General features: G+C 58.5%; 1 protein-coding gene across 11 annotated transcripts in view; it reads right to left on the minus strand.

Moving 5' to 3' along the window:
* Positions 1-531: 531 nt before the first annotated feature.
* Positions 532-25,437, minus strand: part of KIFC3 (kinesin family member C3) — a 30,395-nt gene continuing 5,489 nt past the window's right edge. For 3 of the 11 annotated variants that reach the window (XM_090260922.1, XM_090260915.1, XM_090260924.1), the window contains 20 exons: positions 24,348-24,490; positions 20,279-20,417; positions 17,164-17,366; positions 11,381-11,476; positions 11,214-11,279; positions 10,494-10,637; positions 10,127-10,366; positions 9,447-9,620; positions 8,858-9,005; positions 8,645-8,775; positions 7,474-7,585; positions 6,031-6,212; positions 5,043-5,147; positions 3,790-3,920; positions 3,112-3,235; positions 2,775-2,904; positions 2,458-2,687; positions 2,041-2,175; positions 1,473-1,581; positions 934-1,156 (listed from right to left, as the gene is read on the minus strand). In XM_090260922.1, coding sequence (XP_090117048.1) covers positions 951-1,156; positions 1,473-1,581; positions 2,041-2,175; positions 2,458-2,687; positions 2,775-2,904; positions 3,112-3,235; positions 3,790-3,920; positions 5,043-5,147; positions 6,031-6,212; positions 7,474-7,585; positions 8,645-8,775; positions 8,858-9,005; positions 9,447-9,620; positions 10,127-10,366; positions 10,494-10,637; positions 11,214-11,279; positions 11,381-11,476; positions 17,164-17,366; positions 20,279-20,417; positions 24,348-24,490 — 2,948 coding nt within the window. In that variant the 3' untranslated portion in view covers positions 934-950. The other 8 variants (XM_090260919.1, XM_090260918.1, XM_090260916.1 and 5 more) reach the window with 8 other exon arrangements.

Genomic DNA, 25,437 nt, shown 5'->3' on the forward strand with positions numbered 1-25,437 from the left:
TTCTTTCAGACCACACTTGTGTAAAAAGGCTTTTATTTTAATAAGTAAAAATGGCTAAACTTCCAAAAGTTCTTAAATAGGATTTCAGAGGGAGGAAAATGTCAAGAGGCCAGTGAGCAAGGAGAGAGCCTGGTGCCAGGCCCGTGAGCAGAGCAGCAGAGTCCCCGCCCCCTGGCCTCCTGCCAGCCATAAATACAGCCCAGCCCCGGGGCCGGCAGCGCCGGGCGCCTATGTACACCCATGCCCGCTATACACAGGCCCAGTGCGGGGCCCTTGGAGGACTGCCCCCAGGATGCCCACCAACCAGCCTGTTCTCATGGCTCCTATGCCTCCCAGGGGCTCCTCAGCCGCCCGCCGCAGAAGGCGCCCTGCAGGCTGGGAGAGCAGGGCCAGCCTGAGAGAGGGCCACCCTCCCAACACTGCTGCCCTCCCTACCAGGGACCACTCTCTGAGGGTCGGCCTGCCAGGTGGAGCGGGACATCCCTGCCCTTCCAGCCTGTGTCATTTGTACCAAGAGCCACAGCCAAGAGACACCATTTCCTTCTGAACATGTTTCTCATCTCAGGGGAGACAGAAGAGGAGCCTCCCCTCTGGCCTCTGCCTCCCAGGCTCCCAGCTGCAGCAGGGGCAGGCCAGTGAGGCCGGGCGGCCTAGCCCTGGGCGTGGCAGGCGGACGCGTCCGTCAGTCCATCATCACACAGCCAGCGGCCTCGACTTCCCTATAGGGGGAGGGGGTTCATTAGTCTCTGCTTAAGAGCAGCAGGGAGCCAGGCAGAAGCACACAGACAGCAGGCAGCGGAGGGACAGACCCAGCCCTGAGCGGCAGGTTCCCGGCACAGCCCAGCAGCCCAAGACGAGGTCAGTGGCAGGCAGCGCTGGCCCCCTGGCCCCACACTCACCTGCAGACTCTGCAGCCCCAGCCTCAGGCTGAAATCAAAGCAACAGGCATCTCACTGGCGGGCTTGCCTCGAGCCAGGACCCCTCGGGACCCTGCTGCCCTTATGCTTTTGCTGGGCCTTTCTGTGACTGGGGCCAAGTTGAGCGCCGGAGGCCTGGATTCCAGTCCCATGACCAGGGTCACTCCTCATCTGGGACATGGGGTGAGCCCTGCCCTTTCCGCCCCCGGAGCTGAGGCCCGGGTCTGGTGACGCCACACCTGCTTTGGAGGGCATGTGGCATGAGCCCAGCCAGCCCAGCCTGGGCCTTGAGGCACCAGCCCAGCTAGGAGCCCCTGGGGACGGGGTCTTCAGTTTCCCATCTGTAAAATGGATCCTACACTATCTGCCCTAATGCCCAGGGCCAGGGAAGGTAGTGAAACAGGCTCTTGAGAAGTTTTAGAAACTTTTAGAAAGAAAAGAAAAAGCCTGTTCAGGTAAGGGCAGCCCAGTGGCTGTGACTGACCTGTGGTGGGCCGGGCGGGGGGGGGGGGGGGGGGGCTTACCTACCCACCCACCCACTCCCTGAAGGCTCACCCGAGGGCTGCAGCCTCCTCCGGATGGAGCCTGGGCGGCTCGTGGTCCCAGAGCCGGGGGCGAAATGACCTCGTGCTGAGGGCTGTGGCGTCTGGCAGGCTGGCTCCCACTGTGGGCAGGCGTGAGCAGGTGGGTGGGGGCCTCGCTGCCCTGCCCCCCACCCTACTTCCCTCCGCCCCCCCCCCCCCCCAGCCTCCTGAAAGTGTTCCTGCAGCTGCACAATGGGCTTGATGATGATGATGCCCCGGGTCAGTTACTGAGAGAGTTACATGAGACAGTGTATGTAAAGGGGAGAACCAGCTACTGCTGAGCACCTGTGTGCCAGCCTGCAACGCTCCCACCCCCAGCCGGCTGATGACCCCACAGCTACCTCTGAGGCCCGCAAATACTTGGACTAAAGAGGCTACTGGGTTTGGGTTTGGGTTTGGGTTCAAGTTCTGGCTCCAGCCCCTCTGGCCTCTTTCCCCCCACACTCCAAGCTGTCCCCCCTTTCTGACCCTCCATCCTGCCTCTGACGTGGAAGTCTCTGACCCAGTGCCCCTGAGACAGGCTTGTACCCTCCCCCTACCTCCAGATGCTCCTGGCTGGACCAGGACCCCAGCTCTGCCCTGCGGGATCCAGGGCCCAGCTCCACAGAGCGGACCCTCTCGGCAAACTTGAGGGAGTAGAGGGTCTCGCTGGTGTTCTTCTCCACGGGGGACACCTAGGGGACATCAGGGCTCACTCACCACCCAAGCCAGCTTTCCCCCCAAAACTGGAGGGGACAGACGTTCACTAGAGGGCGCTCATGGCCAGTGGACTGGCCAAAATGAAGGGCCTTGTGAGGCACACAGGGTGCCTGTGGCCAGGTCTGCTGGGGAGGCTGGAGGGGTGCACATCACTGACTTTGGAGCTCCTGAGGACAAAGGTCCCTTCTCCACACAACCTGGGTACCCGGAAGGCGTCCCTGGTCTTGGTGCTGGCCGAGCCCCACTGAGGCCCTCACCTGCACCACCATGAGGGTCTTGCTGTCCCCACTGAGTGAGTCCTGCAGGAGGTAGGTGAGCTTGGAGTTGCGGAAGGGCACGTGGCCCTGGCGGGAGCGCAGAGCTGCAATGACGTCCCCGAGCGCTGACAGTGACTTGTTGATGTGCTGCGCCTCCCGCAGGCGGCTGCCCTCGGCCCCAGACTTGCCCACACGCTCTGAGCCGGCCAAGTCCACCAGGTTCAGCTTCCCTGCGGGGAGGGCAGTGGGCAGGTCAGGGGCGCCCCAGGGGGCAGGGGCAGGGTGCTCAGGGCTGGCCGCCCATCGCCCTCACTCACCCGTGGTGCGGAGGCCAGTGCTGCAGTCCACGCCGCGCACCGTCACGATGAGCAGGGCGTGGGAGCGGGAGCTGTGCTCGTTCAGGTTGGTGAACTCCGTCGTGCGGTTGGTATGGCCGAACTCAAACACCTGGGGGTGGGGGGTGGGGGCGGGGGGCACGGTGGAGGCACAGGGTTTGGAGTGGGGTCTTGGAACTGCCCAGTCCCCAAGAACCCCTGTGAGGGGTGTCACCCTCAGGAAACTGAGGCTGAGAGGTGTGGGGACATGGCTGAGCCAGAGGGGCTCAGCTCTGGGTGGGGTCTCCCCACATTTCCCCGCCCTGCCCCCCAGCCCCACCTTGTTGATGTCCTCCACGCTCTGCACCTGGAACTCAGTCAGCCCTGGCACATACAGCTGCCCACTGCCATCTGGGCACAGCCGGATCTCCAGTTTCTCCTGGGGCTCCTGCCCCAGCAGGTCCCTGGCAGGGGGGCAGGGGGGACAGTCACTCCCTCTTCCCATGTCAGCCTCTGCTTGCACTGCACCTGCCCTGAGCCTGGAATGTTCCCCCATCCAACACTCACACCCTCAGGAAGTCTCCCTGGACCCCCAGGCTGAGCCCCTCCCTGCCCTCCAGCTCCTCCCAGCACTCAATCTGCTGAATGGCAAGACCAACTGCTCCCCAAAAGGCCTGTCATGGTGCTGCTCCTGCCTCCACGATGCACTGGCCCCTATGGGCAGGGCCCCCCCACCCCAGTCTTACTTATCACCAGGGGAAAAGGAGCCCATCGATCTGGGCGCCCCGCGGGCTCAGAGAGAGCCTCCTCCCCTGCCCGCTGCTTGGTGGGCAGGGCTGCAGCCAGCAATCCCCCTGCGCTGAGTCCTGACATACAGCCCCCACCTCCCTTCTTCCAGGAGACCCCACCTCCCACCCCACGTGGGTCTGCAAGGTCTTGAGGATCACAGAGCTTTCCTGGGAGGCATGTGCCCATGCCAGGACCGCCACCTGCCGGCCTGCACCCGAGGGCCTCTAACCTGAGGACCTCATTGTAGATCTCGGCCGCGCTGACGGAGATGGTGTACTCCCAGTCCGACGCCTTCTCCTGCACCTCGGAGAAGAGAAGCTGCAGGGCCCGCTGGTTGATGCCTGGGCTCTCGGGGGTCCCCTGGGGAGAAACCAGACCCCGGTGAGCTGCGCCTCTCCCCACCATGATGGGTGATCCGTGCAGATGCTCACAGGGTGTCTGTGCCCTCCCCCCCATCATCCCCAGCTACCCCTTGCAGGCGGGTCTCTATGTCCAAAGCCCCATCTCCATGCTGGTCCGCCCCCAAAACCGCCTCTGCCAGCTGCAAACAACTTCATTCCCCTCCTTGGGCCTCAGTTTCCCAGGACCACCTGCCAGAACTGCCCTGAGACTTAAAGCAGAGCACCCAGGTGAATGCCTGGCGGGGCACTGCACACGGGGGCTGCTGAGCACCAGGTGTGCACCTGGCCCCAGTGAGCCACCTGGGAGGGGCACCGGGAGCCTAAAATTTCCCTGCCACTGCCCACAGGGGGGTCCAACGTCAGCAAGAGGGGAGGCACAGGTGGCTGACAGGTGCCCTGGGGCCCGATGAGCTGCCTGGCCTTTCTGAAAGGAAATGTCACCTGGGCTCTCGCTCCCCTTGTCCGGACACCAGGACACTTACCCTCCTCCTCTACCCTGGGAACCCCACAGCACACCCTCAAGAGCCAGGGAAATGTTAACAAACCAGACACCCCCAGGGCCAGCCCTCCATGTTCATCTACAGTCAAGATTCTTCCTCATCTGGAAGCCCCAGTTCCCCAGGGAGAGGGGACAGACACAAGCAGGGAGACGAAGCCCTGCCCTGGGAGTGGCAGGTGAGAGCTGGACGCCCCACAAGTCTTCACCAGTTCCCGCCACTGCCCAGGGCCTCCTCTAGGGCGGAGCCTGCCGCCATTCATTCACATAGTCCCAGGGCCCAGCACCGGGCAGCCACACGGTGGGAGCCCAGCTAACGCATGTGGGTGATTCAGGGAGAGCTGGTCCCGAGAGACGGACTGACTTCAGGCCAGGCTCCTTCTGCTGCCAGTTTGTTGTGCCCTCCTACCCAGCGGGACCATCAAGGTCCCCCCTCTTCAGGCCTTGTGACTCGGGGGTGGTGAAGACCGAGGGAGGCAAACACACACCGTGCAGAACCCCGAGACCAATGAGGAGAAGCCCCATCAATGGCAGCAAGCTGCGGTCCTCACTGCCTGCGTCCCACCCCCTCCAGCGGGCACCCACCTCCATCGTATAGGTCTTGCCAGCGCCTGTCTGGCCATAAGCGAAGATGCAGACGTTGTAGCCATCGATGCAGGAGGTGACCAGGGCCTGCACCTCCTGAAACACCTGGGGAGGAGACGCGGGATGGAGGGCGTGGGGCTGCCTGGGCTGCTGGAACTGGGGCCCCCCCACCAGCTCCAAGTCCAGCCACCTCCCGCTGACCACTCTGTCCTTCAGCAATAATACAGCACATTATTGTGGACACCCAGCTCAATGTGGAGGAATTTGTGACTAATGACTCACTCGCACTAGACATCCGTCGTAGCCTGGCTGCCAAAAGACAGAAGGGAAGACAGGGCACTGCTGACCGCCTGCCAACACCCGAGGGAGGGGCCGCCCAGCTCTGGAGCTCAGGAGACCCTCCCCCAGCCCCAGAGGGTGCAGCAAAATGAAGGCAGAGCCCAGCCCTGTGCGGGGCACCTCCTCTGCCTGGCTGCCTGACAGTGGGGCAGAGGCTGGGGACAAAGGTAAAGCCAGGCAGAGAGACCACAGAGCACAGGCAAGACAGGCCTGGCAGGTTGGCCCTGGCAGAGCCGAGGCAAGAGCAGATGCTGAGCCCACTTGCCTCTCACAGGCTGGAGGCACCAGACTCAATACTGGCCAGAGTACTGTCGATGGGAGGGGCCACACGGGCAGGTGGAGCTGTGTGGGAGGGGCCACATGGGTGGGTGGAGCTATGAGTGTGGGAGGGGCCACGTGGGTGGGAAGAGCTGTGCACGGATCTGTCCTTTTCAGCAGAGGCTTCTAGGACCTCAGTCTTAGCTTCCCAGCTTCTCTCCAGCCGGGAAGGAGAGAGGTACCCTGGCATCTAGGCTTCTCTGCCCTGCCTACTTCCACTCTCACACTTCTTCCTGTCTAACCTCCCCACCATCGGCCCCCTTCCTGCTGAGTCTCTCTGTGACGCCCTCTCTCCATGGCTGTCCCTTCCCCGACCCCGAGCCACACTCACGTCCTGCTGTGAGGCCCTTGGAGAGAAGACCTTGTCCAGCTCGAAGGACACAGGCTTTCCTCTGTGCAGCAGGTGGATGATGGAGTCATCGTCAGGATCGAAGGTCACTGCATTGGCTGCCTCAGGTCCTTCCCCATCCTCTCTGGTGATGGGCCGGACACGAGCGATCACCCGGATGTTCCCTGGGTTGGGTGGGAGAGGAGAGAGGGGTGCAGGCCATGTCAAGACCAGGCTGCTTCCGTGCTGTGTCCAGTGGGGTCCTAAGCAGCCTCCTGCCTTCCAAGCAGGGCCCCCGGGGCCACAAAGCTGTTATCAGTCACTCACACTATAGTATGAATTCACTTATTGGTATGTTTTCTTCCTATGCAAACCAGTTGAGGATGGGAGCTTCACCTTGGGACAGGGAGAAAAGGCCAACTGTAGGGGTCATATGGATGGGAGGAGGGGAATACCACTCTGGTTGGAAGAGCAAAATGGACACTCTCTTTACATCTCTGCTTCAGTTTCTTCATGCACACAATGAGGGGCTTGGGTCCCAGTAAGCCACGGCTTGTGCTATCATTCAGAAAGGGCATTGTGAATGCCAGGATGGGGCTTGGGAATCAGAAGGCAAATTGAACCAGACAGTAGGTGGACAACTGGCAGGACACTAATGGGCACAGCCAACAGGGCCACCCGCAGCCATTGGGAGGCGAGGGTCTGATTATATGAATCTCTTGTGTCAAGCCCTTCAGTGGGGTCCCAGTGCTTCTGGGATGAAGAGAAAACTCCCCACCACAGCCAGCATGGGCCCACCTTCCCCCTTCATCTGAACACTCCAACTCACCCTGCAGCTCTCAGCTCTAGCTGTGCCTCCTCCAAGAAGCCCTCCAACACTCCCTGCTGTCAGATACCCGGGGGCTCTGGGCGCTCCTCCCTCCCCAGCCTGGGTAACAGGACCCCTGCTAATTAATGATCACTGTCTGCTCTCCTGCTGAAGTTAGCACCATGACAGCAGGGACAGCGTCTGCAGGGTCCTCGGCCACGTCTATCTCAGCGTCTGGAACGTCACCTGGCACAGAACAGGCGCACTCCCTAGTCCTTCACGCAGGGAAAGGTGAAATCTCAAGCTTGACCTGGCTCTATGTCAGAACAAGTGGCATGCCAGTCACTCGCCACCCAGTTCCAATACCTGGCCCTGTGGCCACCTGCAGCCTGGCAGTGGCCTGCTACGAATGTTAGGCAAGGGCTTCTGAGTGGGACAGACCAAGTCCCTGTCTTCTCTGTGTCTCTGCTGCCTTATCCTCAAAGAGGGAATGACAATATCCCCTCAATGACAGGGCACAGCTCATGGGAGTGGTGCTGGGGACCATGAGGAAGGGCAGGATCACCTCCAAGCCAGGTCGAGGACCCCTGTGCCGGGCACGCCCCCCTTCCCCTCCCGGTCGCCCACCCAGTGGTCACCTTTCAGCCGCACGAGCTCATTGTGACATTTCTTGCGCAGCTGAAGCTCCCGGCGGTATTTGCGAAGCAGCTCCTGGTTGTTGCTGTTAACCTCCTCGATGGCCTGGCCGATCTGGTGGGGGACACACAGGCCATCAGGCGGCCAGCTCCATGGACTGCCTGCCCCCAGGCAGGCTGAGCACTGTCCCCCACCCTGGCTGAGTCCTTCACAATATCCCCACTAACACCTCTGGGTAGGTACTGCTACCAGTCCCATTTTACAAAGAAAAATAACTGAGCCCCAGAGAGGCTAAGCCAAGAGTTCAAGGTCGCCCTGCTACATAAGCCAAGAGCCGGGACTCAGCCTCACTCCACGGCACTTGCACCTGACTGGAGACTCGGCTGTTGGTGCCAGCTCTACCCTGAGGATTCGCAGGACCCAAGCCAACAGGCTCAATGTCCTCAAGCTTCAATTTTCTCATCTGTAAAATGGGGACCGCACCACCTAACTCGTGGCTCTGTAGAGGCCGGTAGGTAAAGACCTCCCAGTTGCATTTCACAGGGGAAAGAAGCAAGATGCAGACCACATGTCCACACGGGACCCTTGTGGGTAAGAGGGCAAAGACAATGCCCTGGGGGAAGTGCCCGCAGAGAGGCCGCCTTAGGGAGCAGGTGGCAGAGAGAGTTCTTTCTTTTTCACCTGCTGCCCTTCTGCGGGGTTTGAACTTTCTACCATGTCCATGGATTACTGACATATATTTCAAAGAAGGACTCCTTTCTACTCCTAAACTATATCAGTCTCTCCACCCTGCAGAGCCGTCGTACAGATTCAAGGAGCCGACGGCTATAAAAGGCTCAGCATGCGGGAGGCACTTAAGAGACATTGCTATTCTCGCAGTGAACAAGCACAGCTTGAAAAAATTAAATTAAACATAACAGATGTAAGAACATATGTAGCATGTTTGTGATATAAGGATATCTGTAACATGTTCGGGTGAAAGAGTCATAATAATACAAATGCCCAAATACCTACCCCTGACCAGACTTTTTCAAACAAGGTCTGGGGTGGCAGCGTGTGTGTGTGGTGGGGGGCACTCTGTCTGCATTTTGGAAGAGAGCTCTGGGCAGATGCTGCCTCTTCCCAAGGGCCCCAAGGCCAGTCCCAGCCCCGCCCCCCACAGCCGGCACTCACCTCGGCTTTGACGCTCTTGAGGGCCTCCTGTAGCAGCAGGGGGAAGCCTCGCACCTGCCTCTTGAGCCCATTGTAGTCGTTGGTGAGGGTCCGCAGCGCGGGCTGCAGCGTCAGCAGGTTGCTCCGCACGCCTAGGGGGACAGGACGGGTATGAGGGAAACAGGGCCGAGGGCTGCAGCCAGGGGCAGGCCAGGAGCCAGGGCGCCGGCTCACCTGCCAGGTTCTCGTGCACGGCCTTCATCTCCACCTGCGCTCTGGCAAAGGCCTCCTCGATGGCCCGGTTCTTGTCCTCCTCCAGAGACTGCATCTCCTCCAGCATCTGCCCGTGTGCCCGTTCCAGCTCCGACTCGTACATGGCGATCTGGCGGCCAAGGCCAGAAGGAAGTTCAATACAAGGGGCTCGGGAGGGAGGCGGGGGGTCGCCAGAAGGGCTGTGAGTTCTGAGCAGCTACTTCTCTGTGTTGCCCCAGCACCAACCTGGGTCCTGGCACATAACAGGTGCACAAGCCTCAGGAGAGCAGGAAGAGTGTTTGTTATGCTACTGACCCAGGCACCTTTCCACGTGCGTGTGTGCAGCGCCCTGGGAGAAGAGCCTCATGTGACTCCGTCCCTGAGCTCCACTGTGAGGTGGGTTCTGTGATCACATCAATTTATAGATGAGGAAAGAGAGATTCAGACAAAACTGACCCTTGGCACACGGTCAGCGGGAAGCGGTAGGACCAGAACCTGGGTCTGTCGGGCTGTACCAAAGGCTGGCCTCTGCCTCCTGACACCCACATGCAGCCCCACGGGGCCTGCACACCTGCGCCCGGAGCTGTGTGGTCAGCTGGTGCGAGCTCTGCAGCTGCTGCTCCATCTCCTTCAGCACCTGCCTCTGCATGGCCACCTGTTCCTGCAGGTGCTGGTTCCGGGTCTGGGACTCACTGAGGGCCTGCTTGGTCTTGGACGACTCCACTTCCACCGTCTTGATGACATACTGCACGGTGAGAGAGGGATGGGCACATGGAGATGCAGGGCACCGTGACCTCACTCTGGGGCCCTGCGATGCGGCTGGCCTGGGGAGGGGACCCTCGGGGACATCCCACCAAGAGCCCAGAAAAAAATAGAGAAGCCACAATGTCCTGGCTTTCCAGAATGCTGCAAGGGCCTCCTGCAAACTGCTCATCTTAATGAGCCCCTGTGAGCCTGGCTGTGGCCCCAGCCTGCGCACAGAACGCAGAGAAGAGCAAAGACGAGGGCAGAATCCAACGGTGCCCTCTGTCCACGCCCCACCCACAGTGGGCACCTCAAGCATCATCTACCGGAGGCCTACCATGTGCCTGGCCCCGGAGAACAAGAGGGGAAAAGGCCCAGAAGCAGCCTGAACACAAGCACCCACACCTACTCCCACGTGCCAGGCCTGCCCTGGCCCCAGTGGCCGAGCGCTGAGGCACCGTCCAGGCTTGCACGGGCGCTGCACAAGGCCGCCAGCCCAAGGCTCACCTTGACGGGAGGCGCCTGGGCCCGCAGGCTGGCGATGGTCTCGTGGCTGTCGCGCAGGCGCCGGCTGAGCCGCTCCTCCTCCTGTGCCTTCTCGGCCAGGCAGTCCTTGAGCCGCAGCTCCACCTCGGCCAGCCGGTTGGTCTTCTGCTGCACCTCCAGGTTCAGCTCTGACAGCATGCTTTTGTTCTCCGCCACCTCCAGCTGGAGCTGGGACAGCTTGTCCCGGAGCTGGGCGCTCTCCTGCAGGCAGGAGATGAGGCCAGGACAAGGGTGAGGCAGACAGACAGACAGACAGACGGGCAGGCAAGCAGGCTGGGGGCGCTGGGAGGAGCTGGGGGCCCTCCGGGACCCCCTGTCCCGTGCCCACCTGGCTGTGCTCGCAGCCCGTGCAGGGGGCCGCCGGCTTTGCACGCAGCTCCTGCAGCTCAGCCTCGCAGCGCCGCATCTCCTGCCTCAGTCGCTCATTCTCCACCATCAGCAGGTCCCGGTGCTTCTCCAAGTCCGTGCCGCCCTGCAGAGTCAGCCGGGGGTGGGGTGGGGGCATGTGGCCAGGGCAGGTCGGGGGAAGCAAGGAGGGTGCGCGGCAGAGATGGTGCAAGGGCAGGGGAGGGAGGGGGAGAGGAGAGAGGAAGAGAGAAGGAGGAAAGAGAAAGGAAGACGAGAGAGGGAGAGAGAAGGGGCTCAGGGAAATACAGATGAAGACGGAGGAGAGAAAGATCGAGAAGGGTGGTGAGGCCGGCACCGCTCCCGGCAGCACCCCACCCTTTCACTCTATTTTCCTGAGTGTGAAAGTAACGAGAGAAGTCATATTTATACAGCGTTCACACTCCTATTTTACTTCAGCCAAGCAGCATTCACCTCCCTCCCTTGGGGGTCACGTGACCTCTGAGGACCTAGCTCCCACGTGCTTAGTACTCCGGGAACATTTCTGAAACAGGAGGCAGCCTGTTTGGGCTGCACAGGTCACACCCCGCGTCTGGAGGGGCTGGTCTACACAGGACCCACCAGCCACCCATGCCACCCCCCCACCCCCCACCCTCCATCCTCCACCCCGCCCCAGGTAGGGTGGGTGGGTGGTCGGCCTCACCAGCTCTGACCGGAGGCGGCTCACTTCCTGGGCCTGGCCAATGAGCTTCTCCTTCAGGTTTTCCACCTGCCAGCACAAAGCCAGGGTCACAGTGAGCCTTGCTCCTCGCCTCCAGCCCACACCCAGGCCTCGGCCCCAGCCCTCCGGGTTCCAGCAGCAGGCCACACCTGGGACTCCAGGTGAGCGACACCTGGCCTGGTCCTGACAGCCTTCAGCACCCTCTCCCACCGCAGGACCCAGCCAGCCTGGGCTCTCAGGAAAGTCTGGGGGGAAATGCAGCAGAGGTGACCCTGGGCCCCCCGGGGCTCACTCCCCAGGCAGCTCAGCCGGAGGCAGGAGACACAGGCCCCTGCCAAGGCCTGTCCCTGCTTTTGTATTTGTAACTTCAGAGTCTTTTTTCTTAAAGGGCCCCAAACTGTATAAACAGTAGGCACTATGAAACCTGGATCCATCTTTGCCCAGCCCCTAGATTTTTCCACTTTGACTGGTTCCTGGTGAGGCTGCCTGTGGGGATGGGTCTGCCAGCGACCAGGGCACACCTGGAACCTGCGTCCAGCCCCGCTCCCAGTCTGCCTTGCAGGAGAGCTGTGGCAGGGTGAGGCTGTCAGCAGAATGGGGTGCACCCCCCATCAGGAGGCAAGGGGGACTGGCTCAGCCGGAGCGCTGGGTAAGGAAACCAGCCCTGCCCGCCCTGCCCGCTGCGGAGCAGGTCCCAGGATGGTGACCCTTCCTGGGCTGTCCTCCTGCTGGCCGCCCTCCTTGCAGACCCTGGTTCCGCCTCAGGAGCCTCTCCTTGGAAAAGAACCCCAAAATGCAGACAAAAATGTCGGCCCCAGCATGGGCATGTTCGCCACTTTTCCTGCAGGGCATTCTGTGATGAGCGTCCCACACCGTAGAAAAGGAGCAGGGAGACTCAGATTCACTCCGCGGAAGTTTAAGAGGTGCAGTTAACACAGCAGGCCACAAAACACGGGGTTCTTACTTCTAAACGACAGGTGACAGAGTCTACTGCCTCCAGGGTCCAGCCAGCTAAGGCAGGACTGGACACCCAAGATGCACCTGAAGGAAGCAGCCACCAGGTGTTCTCTGCGGCCAGGTGACTACAGGACCAGGGTGGTCCCAGAGGGCTCCATTCCTAACAGCCCTCCAAAATGTGTTGGGTCATGAACCACACAGAGCAGCAAAGCCCATGGTCCCTCACTGCACACCACCAACAGCCCCCTCTGTTAAGAGCCTGGTGGGAAGGGAACTCGGTTCCCCGGCCCCAGAGAGGAGGGAGGGACAGTTTGCACAAGGCAGTGTTTCATTCCTTAGCCATGAACTTGGGAATCACCTGAACACCCAACCTAGGGAAGGGTCGGGGAGGTGACGGTAGGTGCCCACGCAGACTATCGTGTAGTCACCAGTTGTGTTTACCAGGAGTTTTAAATGACACGGGAAAGGCTCCCCAACACAGGAAGCCAAAGAAAATCCCAAAAGCAAAATGGTATGAGCAATACCACAAAAGCACAGTCTCTGAAGCATGAAATTATATTTGACCAATTCTTTATGCTTTCCCGTAATTTCTGAGTCTCAGAGAATATGTATTCTTCTTGCACTCCCTTCACCTTGAAATAGGTGGGTCTACATCCTTTTGAAAGGTTGGGGTCCCCCTACCCCATTGCCCTACCCCAGAAATCACCCCAGGACTGTCTGCTTGCACAGAACTGGCGCCCCGACGGCTGTGTCCTCAGCACGGGCTGGGTGTGCTCTGACCTCACTTGTCCCCAACGCGCTGCCTGGTGCTGACTCTGATGTAATGAGAGAGGGCTTTTCCAGTGTTTACCTGGGGTGGGGGGATCAGGATGCCCACCTGCCACCCGCCTGCAGCTAAGGCTCCTGTTGCCTTATTGCATCACAATTGGAACCCTGGGTGCTGTCAGGTTCTACCTGGAACTCTGAGGGACACTCCAAAAAGACGTGGCAGAGGGTGTGTGTCGGGGGCTGAGGACGAGGCTATAAAAGACCCCTTTTGTCAGAGACATCAGACACTCAGTCACCTCCCAGCTTGCCAAGGACAGCAAGGGACACAGTTCAACCCTACGGGGTGGTCGGTCAGATGCAAACCACTCCATGGTGCGCGAGGACTGCGCCCTGGCAGGCCAGCTCCTCTGGGGCTGGGGAACTAGAACCTGTGCTTCCCAGCGGTGGGGCCCTTGTTCTCTGCCCAGAAGGATCGGCTTCAGAAGGACATGGGGGGAAGGTGCCTCAGAGTCAGGAAGAGAGTGAGCAAAACGAGAGACACGCAGACGAGCTCAGATGGGAGACGGCAGACGGGCTCAGAGCAGAGGGCAGAGAGCCGGGAGGGTCACCCAAACTAGCCACAGCCTCCCTTGGTGGCCAGACCAAGACCAGTGGCCTCTGTGGCCTGGGTCAAGGACTGAGAAGGTGACCTTTGGGCCGAGTGCGCCCCACAAGGAGCACGGTGGGCTCCCCGTAAATACAGAAGTCTCCACCAGACACTTAGCGGGAGGCTGGGAAGCCTCGCACAGCGCTCACAAGCCCAGGCCCCAGCAAGGGTGACGGCAGTGCCACATCCTGAGCCAGCCTCGCCAGCGGGGCAGGGGTGCTTCGTAGGTCAGCACTTTGACCCCCCAGTCCTCTGAGGTGCGTACTGTTCTCATCCCCATTTTACAGGAAGAAAAACTGAGGTTCCAAGAGATTAAATAAGCCTTGGTTAAGCAACCTGCTCAAGGTCACCTGACCGCTAGGTGGCGAACCTAAGAGTGTAACTCGGATCGCCCTGAAAGACCCCCGAGAGCTCTCCCTGTTAACCACCCTGAATGCTGCCTTTCAGGAAGAGCAGCCACGTTCAGAACATCAGTCTGGACAAGGCTGAGAACAAGGCACTGAGAGAACGGGGTGAAGAGCACCTCACATGGGCTTTCCTTAGAGGATCAGCATTTAGAAGACCAGGAAGGTCAATGTTAAACCACAGCAGGACTGACAGGAGACCAGAGCAAGCAGGAGGGACCCTCACAAGGCACAGCACTTGGCAGTTTTCCAACCATTTTTCTGTCCAGGCTCACAGTTGACCTGCCCAATAACCGCAAAGCAAATACGGATCGGCCCCAGTTTAGAGACTGGGAAATGCAGGCTCAGACAGGAAGTGACCTCCTGCAGCTGCACAGCCAGCAAGGGGCAAAGCCAGGACCAGAATCCTGCCCCTGTGATTCCAAACCCAAAACTTCCCAGGAACGGTGGTGCTGATGGCCGTGCCGCCAATGACCCTGGATCACCTGCCCAGGTCCGGTCATTGTGTCCACTGTGCGGGTGAGGGAGCTGCAGGCAGAGCAACGACGAACCCACCCAGGGTCACACAGCCAACGGGGAGTGCTGAAGCCAGAATCTGCACCGGCTCCCAGCGCGCACAGTGGCCACGGCTCCACGGGGTACGGGGTACGGGGTACGACCCTCCGGGCAGTGGCTCAGAGCCTGCAGCTTCCGGGGTCCCCGCTGAGACGTTGTCCGAAGAGAGCCGGCAGTCAGAATGTTTGAGGAGAAACCAAAGTGAGCAAAGCCCAGGCACCATTCCCAAGTCTCCAGGCAGTCGGGAGGGGTGGGGGAGGACAGGGTGGTGGGGAATAAGGAGGCTCAAAGGCACCACAAAGACTTCGTGCTTCGCCTTCAACTTCCCCTCTAAGAAGTAAGTAGGTTTTGCTAATGAAGGGGGAAAGTTAAAAAAAATAAAAAATAAAAAATAAAAAAACTTGTTCAAAGTCACAAAAAAACCACATGGTATTATGATTTCATTTCCATGAAATGCTCCAAAAAAGGCAAATCCATAAAACAGAAAGCAGACCAGCGGTTGCCAGGAGCCGGGGGGCGTGGGTGGGGTGACTTAAGAGATCTTTTTGGGCTGAGGAAAACGTTCTGAAATTAGCCGGTGGTGGTTGCGTCACCATGTGAACGTACTTAAAACCATTAAGCTGCACACCTATGCAGGGGTGAGTTTTATGGTGAGTTATATCTCAGTAAAGCTCTTTACAAACAAAGCAGCGTGTCAGAACAGCAAACAGCCTGGACAGACTAAACTGGGCAGGTCGGTGAGGGAAGCGGCTGAGGAGCTCTCGCGGCCGGCCGAGGGCTGACATGCGTCCTCCAGGGTGTGTCCGGGAGGGTGGGCCTGCGACGGCCCTGCAGCCCCGGGCAGTGCCCGGTCCCAGGCTCCGGCTACACAGGCCCCGGTTCCGCCCTCACACAGTCAGGCCTCCGGTAGCCTCAGATTCAACCAACCTCAGATTTTAAAATATGGGGAAATAAAAATCCAGAAAGTTGATCCTTAAATAATACAATATAACAACTATTTACATAGCATTTGTATTAGGCATTTTAATTTACCTAGAGATGATTTAAAGTATACAAGAAGAAGTGTGTAGGATCTATGTAAATACTAAGCCATTTTATAAAGGGGACTTGGGCATCTGAGGATTTGGGCATCCCTGGGGGGGGTCCTGGAACCAACCCCCAGTGGATACCAAATGTACTCATCTTGCTCCTTCGGCCACAGTCCCTTTGCACGGACTTGATCCCTCAGCTCGGAGCACATTTCCTCCGCTCTGTGCCAGACCTCAGCTCCAGGGTCACTTTCTCAAAGCAGCCGCACCTAATCTCCCCAACATGTCCTGACCTCCTGGACAAAGCTCCTGGTACAGCCCTCAGGTCCCCTGGGTGTCCCCAGCCTCAGAGCCTTTGTTCCACTCCCCGACATGGGTGCATGCAGCCAATGTGCGTCCTCTCCAGACTGCAGCCTCGCAGTCCCCCTGGGCACCACCAGCCTCAGCTCGGTGCCTGTACATACGGGGCACCCAGCAGACATCTGAGGGAGGATGGCAGGTGGGCACCACAGGGGCCAACAGTAACACAAGCTGCTGTGTCACACCTGCCTGGAGGAGCCCCTGTTCATGGGGCAGATGGGCCCTGAGGCAGCAAAAATGGGGTCCGCATGTAAGAGGGAAACACAGACACCAGGGATGCCCCAAAGGGGACCACCCAACTCAGCAAGGGGCTGAGAGTGGTCGGGACAGATAGTTCTTGAGAATAGGACACGCCTGTAAGCTGGAGAAAAAATGCTGCCTTTACAAAGTACGTAAAGAGAATCTACTGCCCCCCAGAACTGAGAACAAGTCAGAGTATTCCTTGATATTCAGTCAAGAGAAGGGCCACATGCTGGGTGACCACAGAGAAAGAAATTGGTTCCCCCCAAAGGCAGGGCTTTCCACAGACCAGGTCCCAATCCAAATGAGGGGCAGACAGGGTTGGGGACCTGGGGAAGTGGGGGAGGGGTCAGACACAGGCACGAGAGACAGACATGACAATGGGAGTGGGGAGCTGAGCCCAAGGAAAGGGGCCTTGGGGCCCCTGTAGGGGAAAGGAGAAGAGGAGAAAGTAAGGGTGGAGAGTCCCCCCAGGGTTCCCCTGGCCAGTGAACCGAAGAGGACAATGCTCACAGTGTAAGCTCTTGGCCCGCCATGCCCTTTAGGGGTGTGAGGGCTCCCTCCTCCCACACACACTCCCACCGGCCTCTCCTTTCCTGCCGGCTTTCTGTGGGTGACCCCTGCAATGACTTTTGTCCACTGGGGCTGCCCAGTAGATGGGGTGGATTCAGGGAGGGAAGCGGCCCTGCACCTTCCTGCTCCTCTCATGTCTACATGTGCCGCCTGATATTCTGCAGAGGTAGGTCCTGGCCCCTGGGAACCACGAGCAATGGGGCACAAGGATGACCGGGGTGGTAGGTCCAGGATTCTGACTCTGGCCACCTTGCCCTCTTGTGCATGCTTGAGCCAGGAGAGAAGACCCCAGCTGTCCTTTATGCTGGTGGCCAGGTGGGTTCCAGGTGACCCCGGGCGATGTCCTCCGACCTGCTCCATGGTGGGCAGTGGCCTCTGCCCGCCCCATCCTCCCCAGGTACCTGGTTCTGCAGCTGGGTGGATGTGGCTTGCTGGTCAATGTCTCGGAGGGCCAGCCTCTCCCGTGGGGCTGCCCGCTCCTCCTGCAGCCGGGCTTTCTCCTCCTGCAGCTGGGACATGGCCTCCACCATCTTATGCACCGTGGGGACCGCACCTGGGGACCCCGACAGGCTGGAGCACCTCCCGCTGCCAAAAAGCCGCCCACCTATGAGCAAAGTAGTGGCGGATCAGCAGGGCAGCAGAGGACTCACCCAACTGAGGAGGGGGCCCCGCCATGGCAGGGCCGACCAGGCCATCATGGAGAGGAGGGAATACAAGCGGAGGGGACGGGGACAGACGAGGGCTGGGGCAGCAGTGTGGGTTAGCCCCGGGACTCCAGGGCCTGCCTCGGAGGAAGCCACTTAGCAGGGCAGCTTCTGGTGGACGGAAGTGCCTGGATCAGGACTCAGGAAAGCAGCTTTCCCCTAATACTCCCTTCGGAGCATGGGTTCTAGGTCTGACGGGCAATGCCCTCTGCACGGCCCGCCTGCAAGTCATCGCAGCTGAGGAGCTGGGCTCACCTCCCGGGAAAACACTACGCTTGGGGGACAGGATTTCTTTAAACACCAAACCCTCTCCAGAATAGAAAAGAGAGGCGGGGGCTCCCCAGCCTGCCCCCTTCCCGACCCTCTGCAGGCCGTGGTCACTTGCACATGGAGAGGGAGGGAAAAGAGGGTGTGCCAGGAACAGACAGACCCGAACACAGAGACACAGCACGTGGACAGGAACACAGACAGGTCTGCTCTGGGGCCGACACCTGCACTGGGTGCACAGAGCGCAGGGACCGCACAGGCAGGAGGACATGTTAATATCAGGGTGGGCCGACTCCCCCAAGTCCTGCTCCTGCCACTGTCCTGCCCCCAGGAGCAGGAGAGAGACAGGCAGATGGGTGGAGGGACAAAGACACAGGATCAAGGCCTGTGACCTAGGTAGGAGGCTCGTCAGAGCTTGCTTCCAGGACACCGAGGATGGCCCTGGTCTCTGCAGTGGGGAGCGGGCAAGGAGCTCCGGAGGAGGGAGAGAGGGGTACAGGAGAGGGTCAAAGGGCAGGGGATTTGCCTCTTCCCTCAGGCAGCCCAATCCAGGCCCAACCCCCGGGAGGCAGAAGGAAGTGCCCAAGAATGAAGTATCTGAGAGGCAAGCCTCCACTTGACCTCAGAGCCCTAGAGCTTCTGGGTTCCCTGACAAGAGGGCCTGGAGCCACGGCCCTGTGGGCAGGCCTGGGGGCTCCCAGAGTTTGTGAAGGAAGCCACCTGCACCTGAAGTCACACACCCCGCTGGCAGCTTCAGCAAACGGGCTCACCAGGACTGCGGAGAAGGCATGAGGCGGCCGGCACCGGCTGGGGCGGGGAGTGTGGAGAGGCCAGGCTCCTGGCGGGGCAGACGCTCTCGGCACCATCCGCAGGAGGAGCAGACAGTGAAAAGTCCCTGCTCCCAAGCTCTTGGAACAACTGTGACTCAGGGCCCTCTAGAGAGCTGGAGCAGGGGCAGCCGTTGGTTGGCTAGTGGCCCTGGCCATGTGGTCTGCATGTGACACAGACGCATGTCACACACAGTTGGCCAAGCTTCTGCTCTGTTCTAGAGACAATGAGGTCAGATGGATGCTTCCAGGCCTGCCCATGGGGCTGCTGTGGGCAGCACGTGACTGGCATGGCCCTCAGCCCTTTGCAGACTGCTGGCGGGGGGGTGGGGGGTGGTATGCCCTGGACTCTGGGGAAGAGCTGCTTCTGCCCCTGAAGAGATGTGTGGGGCAGGCCCCTCAGGGTCTGCAAAATGAGGACAACAGTCCTTGCCCGAAGAGGCATCCTTGGGACAGGAGCCTGGATACCATGAGGGGTGAGCAGTGTGGGTGGGTGTTACCCAACAGGACACGGAATAGCCCTGCTTGTCCAGGATGCTGCTCATGTCACAGACGGTCTGAGACACCCTCAGAGCCCACACCGAGAGGGGCTCGTCCTGAGCTCCGCACAGCGTCCGCGTGCCGGGGCAGCCCCAAGGGCTCCTGGGGAGGGCTTGCTGGGGGAGAAAGGACCTTGAAGAAGCTAAAAGACGGTGGGAGATCCAAGGGACACTTGGGGACAAGCTATTGAACAGGCCCTTACACAGAGGAGGCTGCACACCTCCCAGCAGGTCAGTTTTCAAACCAGAGTGTGCCTCGGAGATCCTGCCTGGGCACTGCCCCACCCTGGCCCTGTGGACAAAAGTCGGTCCTCGTTCTTACTAAAAGTGGCCTCTCTCCTCTCAGCCAATTAGAAGAGCCCCCGACTGGCTGGACGATGCCCCCCTCCCACGGCCTGTCTGCCCAGGCCTCCTTGGCCAGACCCCCAGCACCTGCCCCGGGACAGCAGAGCGCCCGGCCAGACGGGCAAGCGTGGCTCTGGCACAGGCTCAGAGGAGGGATTAGATGCTTCCACCGCAAGGCAGGTTCAGACGCACAAATCAACCTCTGGTGACAGGAGGCAGGGAACAAGAGAAAAGCCGACCCCTTTTTTTTTCCACACTGGCGTTGCCTCCCCCTCGGGCTCCTGGAGGACGCTCCTTCCCAGTTATCACTGGGCTCAGGCTTCCCTCTGGGGAATCCCACAAAGGGGGCCCACGGAATCCTCCAGAACCAGTCAGCCTTGCCAGAGAAGCGCGGAGCCGCCAGCTCCTCTTTCTCGGCCCTGAGGCGGCAGAGTGAGGCCCTGTCCTCCGGGCTCTGGGTCCCTGGTGGACCCAGGGATACAAGGGGAAGTGGTCAGGCCACTCTCTGCGGGTGGTGGCATCTTTTCCCTGTCGCCCTGCTTTTGACGGGCGCTGGGAAAAGACAAAACACAGGGAAATTCAACCCCGGCCCATGCTAGCCAAAGCCTCTTATCGCTGAGTGGGGCCCCGGTGGCACCGAGAGGAGGGCACCCCAGGAGGAGGGGTGGGCAGGCTGGGGTCTCTGAGTTGCACATCACAGCGTCCAGGATTTGGATGGGCCACCTCCAGGTGAGAAGGACAGTGTGTGGGGACAGCTCAGATGCCCCGAGAGCCTCCCCTCCAGCGCCAGCGTTGGCCAGGGCCGTGCCAGGTCAGTGGGCAGACCTCCTTTACCTGTTTTCTCTACATTCATGGTGCCACCAGCTTCCTGGGCCTCCCGGTCCCGCCCGGGGGCCGATGCCTGCCTCTTCAGGAGCTTCTTGTCTTTCGTCCCCTGACTGTTGCTCTTGCACCCCTTGTCCTGCAGGGCCCGCTGCCAAGACACAACCAGAGGGAATCCTCACGTGAAGGGGACGGCAGTGGGCAGGGACTCCCTCGAGCCTGAGGATGCTGCGCCCCTGGAGCTGGTAAGGACCCGGCCCGGCAGGTCCACTCCTCACTGTGTGGGTCAGTGGGGACAAGGAGGCCTGGAATCTGGAAGAAAACGTACCCCGATCCTACAGCAGGACAGTGGCAGAGTGTTCCCCTGGCCCCACCAGCAGCCGGCCCTCTCCATCAGCAAAAGAGGCTCTGGGGCATTTAAAAATCCTCAGGTAGCGTCCACCTGGCCCTACGGGGCATGAACCGCCAGCGCAGCAGCCCACTCTACTCAAGGCCACAGTCCCACCAGGCCGTGGCAATCTCAGGGCACCCCCTCCCCATGATGTCAACTGCCCCCACCTCCTACTGGCACCAGCCTGCCGAGAAGGGGGCACGCGGGTCCATACAAACAGAGGAAGGCCACAGCCCATCCCGCCGTGACCCTGTCTCCTGGTCAAGGAGGAAGGAGCTGAGGCAAAGAAGGCTAGGTAGAGCAGCCGGGTGGGCAGGCGGGGAGGGGAAGGGCTTAGGCAGGATGTCTCACACCCAGAGAACATGACCTGCAGCTCAGACAGGAAGACATCCAAGGTAAGAACCTCGCGTGAAGTGCGATCCCATTTGAGGATAAGCAAAATAAAATACACCTCAAAGAAACAGTCTGGGAAATATCAAGAGAGGGATTCCGTCTGGGGTATATCAAGAGAGGGATTCTCTCTGGGAGGTTGAGTGGAGGAAAAACATGCATCATTTAAACTTTTTTGAGAATTAAAGAAAAAAACAGAGAGAAGGTGGGAAGAAGGGAAGGGAGACTCTACATTTAATTCTGAACCTTGCTGGCATTTGCACTTTTAACCTTATAAACATCTAGGGTCTCTGTTTTGTGTTTTAACATCAACAGAAGTTACTTGGGAGGAGAGATTCCAGACACGTTTTGTGTGCCTCTCTGCCCACCTTCCAAAGAGACAGGTGCTGTGGTTTTAAAAATGCTCTAAGGTGAGAGTCGAAAAGGCCTGCCTGGCCTCCTGTCTCTCCTGAGCTGTGTGGCTGTAGGCAAGTCACTTCCTTTCCCTGAAGCTCCATTGTCCCCACGCTTAAACTAGAAAAGAGCCCTGGCCAGCATGGCTCAGTTGGTCAAGCGTCGACCCATGAACCAAAAAGTCATCAGTTTGATTCCTGGTCAGGGCACATGCCTGGGATGCAGGTTCGGTCCCCCAGTGGGACATTTGCGAGAGGCAACCAATTGATGTTTCTCTCACATCTATGCTTCTCTCCATCTCTATCTCCCTCCCTCCCCCTCTCTCTAAAAAAATTAATAAATAATTTTTTTTTATTTATTTAATAGAAAAGATACTAACCACCCACCTCACGGAGCTGGTGTCAAAAGTACCTGGTGTGAAGATACCTTAGGCAAATACTCAGTGTCTGTCTGACTCATGTTAGCAGCTGCATACCAGGTCACATTATATTATTTCTGTAGTCTTCACATTTACTTTTATCATCAAAAAGCCAGGAGAGGGAATTGAAATTGAAAAGAAGAGAAAAGCGACATCACCAGGCTTCTTCGTTGGCAACCCGCTCCCTCCCTCTCTCAGTCTCCCGTTCTGCTTCAGGGGGGAGGGTGGAGAGCCCAACTCTCCTATTTAAGAAAATGCTGCCAACTAAATTTTGTCCCCACCCTTTGACCAACTGCCACACCATCACAATCAGGCTTGTCAGCGGTGGCGGCTACGGCCGGCAGCTGGAAGTTTCCATTGGCCGATCAGAGCAAAGGTTACACTATTTCTGGCATGTTGGCCAAGCCACAGGAAGGGCAGACGGCCCCCAGGGGGTTGGGAATTTCTACAGCTCCTCCATAGGGACAGTCTCAGGTTTTCGCTGTTTGAGAGGCAGGCAGGGAGGCCCGCCAAGCCTGCCGTCACCTCCCTGTGTCTGGTCCCTCCTTCGGCCCCACATCCCGGACCTGGAAGCACCTATAAACATAACAGAGCTTTGCAGGGCGCAGAAGGATGCGACCGTGGGATACCGGCTGCTGGCTGGAGCTGCTCCGAGCTCCTCAGCGGATCTGCTGACCCGGGACTCAGCTGCAACCACAACCCAGCACCCCATAATCAAAAGTCAGGAACAGAGCCACGCCCAGCCCAGAGCAGCCAGTTTCTGACCACCTCCTGAGTTAACTACCAGTGGCTCAAGTCAGAGAAAAACAACGGCTTCTCTGGTTTCTTTAACTGTTCTCGCACCAGACAGAACCTACTGACAACAGGACCATCCGGTTCCGTTTTCAGGTGAACCAGGCAAGAAGGACCAAGAGAAACCTTGAAGCCCAAGCCTGTTTCTGAAGTAACATCAAGCTGTAGGCCCACGTGCAGATCAAGACTTGGGGCCAGACACCACCCGGGACCAGGACTTTTATCTACACAAGAGAGGATGCACTCAAGGGTCGTGTGTGTTTCCCACACCCCGTTCTGCCCTCCATTTGCGCATGACCCTTTAAGGTGGGCTCCCTCACGCACAATCTTTCTTGGTGGGGGTGGCGTGCCAACACGCCCAGATAACTCTGGTCCTTCGTCCTCTGCCTCTGCATCCATGGCCCTTGTCCGTTTGCACGCCCACATTTGTGATCATTTGATGACTCTCCAGCATCTCCATTAGGAGTTCAGGCCTATATCTCTTCTTTGCTGCGGATCAGCACCTAGCACAGTGCCCAGCTCCGAGTAAGCACTTCATAGGTGTGTGTTAACGCATGCATGCATTCAAAAAGTGCAGAGTCTGTGTGTCCTAAAATTACCCAACACGATAGCTGCATGAATGCATAGATATTTAAGGCGCTCACTGCAATCAGAACCAATACGGAGGGTCCGTTAGAAAATGGTAAACCCTGAAGTAGAATATCACGCGGCAGTTTCAAAGAATGAGGTAGTTCTCTAAATACTGACATGCATGAAGAAAGCACCAAGGTTCACTGTTGAAGGAAAAAGCTAGCCACAGACTACTATATGAGAATAAATAATTTTTAAATGTATAAATATAATTAAGTGCTTATATAGGAAAGATGAACACTAAACTCTTAATAGTGGGTTTCTCAAACATACAGGACTACAGGAGGCATTTAGTTTCTAGGTATTACATCGCTGCCCTCTGCAAATTCTTTACATCACATAAAGCTTGTCATATTTAGCGGTGCAGATCCCAGCTTGCTGTGTGACCAGTAGCAAGTTACTTAACCTCTCTGACCCTCCATTACTTTATCCACAAAACTCAGATAAAGCAAAAACTGTGTCTTGAGACTGTTAGGAGGACTGATGTCAGATATATAACACATGGTATAGCACCTGGCCAAGTCAGTGTTCAATACATAGTAGCTATTCTTACTGCTATCATTCTGTATTATTTCTACCACCAAATATACATATATCTGTAAAGTTTGTCTGTTGAGACTCACTTGGTGGTAATTGCAAAGGACCCAAGTTTTGGTGAAGTCCTCTGTCTGGTTTTGGATACCTGCTTTAAAGGAGCAAATGCAAGTATTTGCCCTATGATCTCACACATCTGGGGGGGAATAAACAGCTAAAACTTGCCTGTCTTCCTAATAGCTTCTCAGAGAAGGCCCACATTTCCCACTTTAGCCCCCCAGCCAGGGTGTGGCTGAAAACCTTCTGTCCTCTCCTGAGATTTCCCCCTGAGATAACCTAATAAAGGAAATTGCTCCATCTCCGCAGGCTCACAGGCGGATGGGGCTGTGAGGAGCTCACAAGGCAGGTCCCTGGCTCTCCCTCTGAATTTCTCTCCACCCAAAAGCCTGTAGGAATCCAGCTGCTGAAGCTCAGGGGAACAAAGCACACCTGCCTGGCTGGACCCGCACGCTTTGGAAGCCCCCAGTACTTACCTGCACGCTCAGGTAGAGCCTGCGGGGGCTCCCTGGGCCAGTGCAGTCCACGCTGAGGGCTCGGCACTGAGCTAGGGCCGGGCGAGTTGCACTTCGGGCACTAGCGTCCTCATCACCACCTGCCGGGGTGTCTTTTCCTCGCCCTGTCCCAGGACAGAAAAGACAGGTGAGGCACTCCAACTGCTGGTCATGGACCGCTGGGCAGGGCTGCAGCTGAGCTCGCGAGCACACGCTCCGGCCACCCCAGGTGCCGTGAGGAGGGACATATATGCTCTCACTACCTGCCTGGCACGGGGTGGGAAGCCTGGCACCAAGCAGGGGCTGCGCTCTTCTCTCACCAAAAGCCGCTGCAAGATTCTCTACAGGAGGGGATCCAAGACCCTCCGGAGGTCCCCTGCCTCCACAGTGGCTTTGGAGTTCATTGCTTGTGAGCACCCCCTGCAGAGAGCAGCAGAGGAAGCCATGCCAACCTAGCTGTGCTAATTAATCATCAGAGGAGGTGTGCCCTAGGGCCACGGCTTTATTACCCTGGCTGCCTCTAGGTGGCAACTTCTCCTCTGCCTTCATTGAGACCAACCCCACGCTGGGTGGCCTGGTCCCTGCGACCTCCAAAAGGAAAATGGGGACCAGCTGAAGCGCATCCCTCGTGCTTCTGCCCCATTGCCTCTCTCACTGCATGGAGAAGAGGGCTGACTGTAGCATCCACAGCCACCCACCCACCCACCTCAACCCCCACCACAGCCTGGGGGGCCAGACAGGGGGGCAGGGGGCCCGTCTCACAGGGCAAAGGACAGAGCCACTGCCCAGGGCTGTGACGATATCCTGAATGCCAGCCAGGGGCCAACTGCCTTCCAGGCCTTAATGCCCTCCTTGGTCCTCAGTTTCCTTGTCTATAAAAAGGTCACTTGACCTTGTCTCAAATTTTAAAAGGGGATAAAAGGCTGTATAGTCATAGAACCCTCATAATACTCCTTTGATAGACCTATATGCACACACGTGCGCGCACAAGACTGGGAAGGACTATATAAAATGTTTAGTGACAAGCCTACACAGGATTCATTTTATCGCGCTTCGCTTTATTGCGCTCCAC

Source organism: Furipterus horrens, unplaced genomic scaffold (assembly GCF_987537825.1).
Source record: "Furipterus horrens unplaced genomic scaffold, mFurHor1.1.pri manual_scaffold_13, whole genome shotgun sequence".
NCBI classification, from domain to species: domain Eukaryota; kingdom Metazoa; phylum Chordata; class Mammalia; order Chiroptera; family Furipteridae; genus Furipterus; species Furipterus horrens.